The 7,295-nt window shown below is 39.7% G+C and overlaps 1 protein-coding gene across 2 annotated transcripts in view; it reads right to left on the bottom strand.

Moving 5' to 3' along the window:
- The window catches only part of LOC122540691 (protein Aster-B-like), a 640,121-nt gene extending 633,784 nt beyond the window's left edge, over positions 1 to 6,337 (bottom strand). For both annotated transcript variants that reach the window (XM_043676778.1, XM_043676779.1), the window contains exon 1: positions 5,893 to 6,337. In XM_043676778.1, the coding sequence (XP_043532713.1) occupies positions 5,893 to 6,047 (155 nt within the window). In that variant the 5' untranslated portion in view covers positions 6,048 to 6,337. The remainder of the gene's footprint in view (positions 1 to 5,892) is intronic.
- Positions 6,338 to 7,295: the final 958 nt, after the last annotated feature.

Raw genomic sequence — 7,295 nt, 5'->3', positions numbered from 1 at the left:
TCAGTCCTTGCCTTTCCAAATACATGTACATCCTGTCCCTCAGGATTCTCTCCAACATCTTGCCCACCACCGATGTCATGCTCACCGGTCTGTTGTTCCCTGCCTTTTCCATCCCAATTTGTATAATAATGGCACCACGTAAATCAGCCTCATGTCTTCCTGCATTATTCCTTCGGCTGTTGATGATAAGTACATGTCATCAAGATTCCCAGCACTTACTTCCCAAGCTTCCCACTGAGTTCTCGTGTACCCCTGATCAGTGCCCATGAAGTGCGTTGTGATTACACATCATTTGGTTCGTGTATGGAACGAACGTCCTGAGAAGTGATGGGTGTGGGTAAAGTTACAACGTTTAAAAGACATTTGATTAAGTGCAAGTATAAGGGAAGGTTTGGGAAAATATGATCCAAGCACATGCAAGTGGGACTGGCTTAGATTGAGATTATCATCCGCATGGACTGTATGGGCCGATAGGTCTGTTTACAAACACTCAGTGTAACTCTCTGACTCCAAGTGTGTTTGTATGTCCAAGCATGTATCTGCGCATTTCTGTCCGCACTTGTCTATTTGTGTGCGTTTATATGTATATCTGTGTGCCCCTCTGTGTGTATCTATCTCTCTGCACATGTTATGTGTCTATTTCTCTGAGTGTGTGTGTGTCTGTGTGCCTGTGACTGTCTGTGTGTTTGTGTGTGTGTGTGTGTGTTTGTTGATGATGCTGTGAGCTGCTGCCCTCCCTCTGTCCCTCGTAAACTGAATCTCTGATGATTTTTACCCTCCACTCCAAGCTGTACAGTGCTGGGGGGAGACGAGCAGAGACTGACAGCAAAATAAAGCTCAGCAGGTCTGGCAGCATCTGTGGACAGAAATGAAAGTTAACGTTTTAGGTCGAGTGACCCTTCCTCAGAACTCGTGTCAGGTGGATATTACATCACTGTAAGCACCATAGTGACTGCCAGACTCGTCCCACGCAGACACACACAGATATACACACACACACTGATACAGAGATTTAGAGAAACTCATTAATACGCAGAAACTAATACAGACATGGAATGTCTGTCGGTATTTCTCTTGCTCCAGGGTGACCTTGTCAGCATTTCACTTGCTTTGTCTGGTGGGTGTCAGTATTTAAGTCTGTCCTCAGGGAGTGTGTGAATAGTGCACTTCCTCACAATAGTGAGTGAATCGGTATTTCTGTGTGGTGTGTGACTGTAGGACAATTTCAAAATATGCAGATACTAAACCTGGAAGAATTATAATGTTTGTGATGGACAGTGTGGAACTCCAACAGGACAGTGACACATTGGTGTAGTTTTCAGGTTTATGGCAGATGAGGATTAATGCAGAGCAGTGTGAGGTGATGCACTTCGGTAGGAAGGACATTGAAATACAGTATAAAACAGGCTGTAAGGTTAGCAGTGGTGGACTCTCCCTCTTTATGGGCATTTAGGCGGGCATTGGATAGGTATATGGAGGATAGTGGGTTAGTATAGGTTAGGTGGGCTTGGATCGGCGCAACATCGAGGGCCAAAGGGCCTGTACTGCGCTGTATTCTTCTATGTTCTAAAGTCTTCTATCATGCTGTATCATGCAAATACAGAAATACTCCTTCCAAATGTAATTACCATTCAAGATCTATATTTTGCCAATATGACAATTTTCCAAGATTGCAAGTTTTGAAATTTATTCTGTTAATTTGATAATCAAGGAATACTCTATGGTTAAAATTGGTTTAGATGTTTAAACTCTATTTTACATTGGGAATATTGTCACTGAACTTTTGCAAATTCGTGAAGGAAAAGAGATTTTCATTTAAAAGACACGTGACTCAAATGGTGTCTTTCAAAAACAGAAAAAAACACGATACGTAGTTTTTTAGATTAGATTCCCTACAGTGCGGAAACAGGCCCTTCGGCCCAACAAGTCCACACCGACCCTCCAAAGAGCAACCCACCCCCTTACATTTACCTCTGACTAATCCACCTCATACTACAGGCAATTTAGCATGGCCAATTCACCTAACCTACACATCTTTGGACCATGGGAGGGAACCGGAGCACCCAGAAGAAACCCACACAGACACGGGGAGAATGTGCAAACTCCACACAAACAGTTGCCCGTGGCGGGAATTGAACCTGGATCTCTGGCGCTGTGAGGGAGCAGTGCTAACCACTGAGCCACCATGCCTAATTCAATTTTACTAAGCCAGGCTGCCATTCTTGATAAGGCTTTTAGTCACCCTTCAAAATGATTTCAACCTGTGCGAAGATCTGGTAAACTAGAGGGTATACACTGGGCACAGAGGTCAAGTTGAAAAATCTGCAATGAACTACAGAGCTAAAGTCCTCAAATGTAAAATCAAAACCATTTCAGTAAGCTAAGTGTAGCCCAAAGCATTAAGCACAGAATATAAAAGCATTTATGAAACTAATCCATGCAATGATCATAATCAGACCAAATTCTACAGAATTCTTTAGACAAAGGAGATCAGTGGAGGAGGAAGGGAAAAGGACTCGAGATGATTAATCTTGAAAGAAAAGCCATGCATTCTTCTGGTCCTCCAAGATGGTCCTGAATCATGAGGAAGTTTTGGCTGAAGACATCGAAACTATGTTCTGCTCATTAAGATCTGTTTACAAATACGTTAACATAGGAAAAGGTATCCTATGTGGTCAGACAAATATGAAAGTCTTGAAATTCATCTGCTATCGTTTATGTATTTTGAGATAAAAACTGGCTGTAGCCAAGCTGAAATGATTGCCAGCTTCCAAAAAAGAATGTTTAAAAACACTATATAAACTTAAGGAAAAAAAGCCAAAACCTGACCACCTGCAAAGTGGGAGGTGAAGGCAATGGAGGTGAGGATTTTGTTAAGGCTATGAAAATGTCGGGATGACAGGTGATGCAATAGAGGGAGTAATTAGCAATTCCACACTACTCGTTAGACTTCATTTCCACCAGTTGCAAACTGAAAAAATAGCTGACACAGCTATCTTTAAATCATGCATAAAGTCTCTTAAAAACCTTTAAATATCAAAGACCACTTATTATTGCTTTAATGTGGACCAATTGCATTCATTTTATGTTTCATATAGATTTATCCCAAAGGTTTTACAGAAAGTAGAATGAAAATTAGATGCGGTGAGTCACAAATTTGTTGGCAAACTTAGGGTATTACTTAAAATTAGTGACATTTGGTTTTGAAGGCCTGCATATTTCATGTCACTTTACTCAAAACATACCAATGTGCACTCTGTCTTGCCTGAATACTAACGAGTGAAATATGGCTCACTGTTTCGTATAGTTAAAGCTACAAGCTAAATCATGAAATTACGATGGGAATCGGTTTATGGGAGCTGTTATCTTAGTCATAGCTTTCAAACAATAGGAAATAATGCCTCTCTGCCAAAAAGCGACTGAAGCTATCCTTCCATCATCTTGACACCTGGCAAGCAATCCAATAAAAAGTAAAATTGACTGTACCAACTAGACTGATCAAAATAACTTGGATTAATTTAATGGTGGCAATTAGTGCCATATCAAACAATCAAAGTCTAGTTTGATAAGCTAATCAAGTAATTTAATTATTGGTACATCAGTGTAGAAACACAATTGTAAAACAAAACAACAAAATATATCACTTACAAAACTGAATATACAGATTACACTCCAGCATTTTGGAAGGTAAAGGTACACATGAAGACACAGAGCAATCTGATAAGTGCTTTAATTTTGCAACACTAATAAATTTCACATACCAACTATTGTTGTATTGTAGTAACTTGGCTATTCCTTGAGATAAAGATTGAATAACTATATGCAAATCAATGTGATTTTGTTTGTTCAGAATTTCATCTATCCATTCAAGGTGACCATTATTTCAATTATACAAGTAAGCAATTGCCTGCATTATTTAGCTTTATACCAGTTTTTATTTTAGCTAGAAATGGAGTGTATCATTCATATTTCCAAAACATTGCACTTTGCTTTTCTGAAATTTCTCCTAGAGGTTCGGCTTTCTTTAACTGGCAGCATGGGTTCAACAACACACATCTAAGAATATTTCAAAACATGTTTTACTTAGAAAAACATATATTTTACAAAATACTTGTTCCCATGCTACATTCATGCAATGTCAACAGGACAATGCAATTTTGCTTAAATTTCAAACGTTTCATTACTAGGTCCTTGAGTTTCTCTGTATTTCTTGCTACCATTGCAGCAAATTAGAATTAAAGAATAGTCACCATGTATTCTCATTATGGAATGGTACATATTGCTGAGAAATAATAAATGCAATTTAACTCATATTAATCATCACTCACTTCAGCAATGTAAAGGGCATTCATTAATTGATCATTATTTTATGAATACCGTAGATACTTGAAACAAGTTCAAAACATTAATATCATTGTCATGAGTTTTGGATAATGCCATAAACAATGGGAACAACTATCTAGCAGAATGAAAATATGAATTCAATCCACTGACGAAACTACATTAAGAATTACAGATACCTGGCTGTGACTGCAAGGTAGAATTCTAACATCAAGCGATGCAATACATAATCATCCAAACCCCCAACCCAAGTTTAGAAAACCAATTTTTAAAATCACTGCATGATGTTTTTAAAAAATGAATGCGATAGCTTGCAAAATGGAAGATACATGTATGTGTTTGTGTTCTGCATGGATCCAAGCCCAAATATGTTAAAGTATGATTGCACTCAAATTGAAGAAACATTCTCACTGGCATTACTGCAAAACTCTTAAGAAATAACCTACAGTCAACTCTCTGGAGAATATATATGCAGAATATATCACTGCTCTACTTTGCACCTTCCTTGTTTCCGATTTTGGTTTTCAAAATACACTTATGTTTTACAGTTATTCATGGCAGTTACCTTTTCCCCAGAGGATTATATGAGTATAAGGATTCTTATTAACTGGACATTCTTGTATCTGTTTAGTGGTGTTTAGTTCAACTCAGAACAAACCATTTAATAATAGAAAAAAAAATCAGTGCACCAGTTAAAGAAAAACTTGGCCTTGAGAAATGTGTAGGGGTTTATGATGTAAATCAATGCTTTGTAGTAGAATAATCTTGGCTACTTACCACTATTAAAATGGTTCACTTGCAAGCTTAGGTAAATTACAGGGGGTACAGAAAAACAAATACACTGATCACAAATGTTAAAAAAACACTAATAATTGCTGGGAATATAGAAAGAGAAATATTATGGGGCATTAAGATTTAATTTTTAAATTTCTGAATAGCATAACTTACCGCAGCATATGCCAGGTACTGTTTTACAAAAAGCTATCAAAAGGTCATTACAGATCAACATTTAGGATGTAGCAGAGAGGGAGCATCACATCAGATTCCTGTTGCCACATTTACTAAAATCTATATCTTTCTGCTCAGGTACAGGAGGCGGGAAGGCATAAGAAAACCCAAACAAAACAACAACCAGTTAAGTATACAAATTGTTTCACAAGGCAGGATCTGAAAACATATCGAAGTTTGCAGGGCAGCTTTTAATTATTCAGAAGTTTTTTTGGACGGGTAGAATGGGGTAGAATAGATTTGAAGGAGCACCTTCCTGGAAATTGCCACTGTCACAAGAGCTTGCAGTATCAATTTTGTTTTTGCGACCAACGTGTCAAAAAAGTTTACCTTTCCAAAAACAAAACAAAGACGCAATGTGTCAATATCCCGAAATAGACAACGATAATCAATTGCATGGAAGCCTCTTAAGCAAACTGCCAAGTTTTTCCCACAGCTTGACAACTACCGTTATCCCTGGCACGGAACATTCACAAAGTGCAAAGCCTGAGGACACCCAGAGAGAGGGGGGGAAAATGGCCAGTTCTTTCGCTTCTCTCCTACCTGGGATGTCTCAAGCCGGCCGGAGAAGGCGGTTTATTCCTCAAGTACTGGAGCTGCTGGAGCGACCTCACCGAAATGTTCTTGAACAAACTGTCCTCCGCCGCGTCTTCCAGCTTCAGCTGCGGGATGATGTGCCCCGCGTTGGTGAAAGCCATTCTGTTTCACTTGAGTTTATTTCAACAACACAATTCGAAACGGAGTTCTTGTCTCCTCTTTCCTTCTCTCTTGCCCACCCCCAACTCCCCCGGATTAACGAATATCCCGTTTTGTGTGTTTATTTGTGATAGTTTTCCCCGAGGACATGTTAGACTGGCTCTTTTATCGTTAGACTGATGCTGACTGCTGCCGCCGCCGCCGCCGGCCGCGAGTGCGCACACAACGCCAGAACCGGAACGTTGGGCGCGCGACGACGCGCGTGCGCCCGAGTCCCTGACTCCAAAGGCCGTGAGCTCGCGCCCAGTCCGCGCGCCACACGTCTGCCGCGAGGAGCGGCGCGCCCGGGAAACCCGGGTATCCAAGTGCACATGCCCTTTCCCTTCCCCCACACTCAACCGCCCCATCTCCCTCTCTCGTCCTTCGGGCCTGGTGCGTTCTTTGTCTGATTCTCGGCCTGATTTTAACCCCTTCTGAGTGAATGTGCAAAACCAAAGGCTGCCTGCTTCCTATTTCGTGTGCATCATGCATCTGTGTGCCTGTGCAAACATACATCTGTGAAGAACCACTGGGATAGCGAGAGAAAATCAGGTCTGGCAGATTCTGTGGAGAGAGAAAAAGTGGGAGTTTTGAGTCCAGTATGACTACAAGAAACAGAATAGTCATTTCATATTTTAATGTTAACTGTTTCTCTCTCCCCAGATGCTGCCAGAACTACTGAGTTTCTCCATTGTTTTCTGTTTGTTTCATATTTCCAGCATTCACAGTCTTTTGTTTTTAACTTTTATATGTCTATAAGGGTTTTTACAGCTATTACATATTATACAATTATATATTGTAATGAGTCCTCAATATATTCCAACCTTTAGAATCATAATTTGCAAATCGCTTTCCTCATGTTCACAAACCCATCCATTGTAATTACCCCATCAGGCACATGGATGTACAAATGAATACAGTGCTGTCTGATGTACATTTTGTTCTTATTTCAAATCTTCAGTATCTGTAACATTATGTTTTACACATTTAATACCAACACCAACCTGTAATTTGGGTTAGTATTTTAAATCATGTTTCATGAGAATCACCTTTTCTAAAAGTGGAAACATATATATGAACAGGTAAGTCAGCATCTGTTAAAGAGATGAGTGGTTAAACAGGTGGGATGTTGTAAGTTGTCTTTTCTTTGGAAATGCTGATTGATCAAAACTATACTTTCACCATTTTTGGGTTTTTTTCTAGTTTGCTGT

This window comes from Chiloscyllium plagiosum, chromosome 35 (assembly GCF_004010195.1).
Source record: "Chiloscyllium plagiosum isolate BGI_BamShark_2017 chromosome 35, ASM401019v2, whole genome shotgun sequence".
NCBI classification, from domain to species: domain Eukaryota; kingdom Metazoa; phylum Chordata; class Chondrichthyes; order Orectolobiformes; family Hemiscylliidae; genus Chiloscyllium; species Chiloscyllium plagiosum.
Note: the sequence above shows the minus strand (reverse complement) of the source record. Positions and strands in the feature narration are given on the sequence as shown.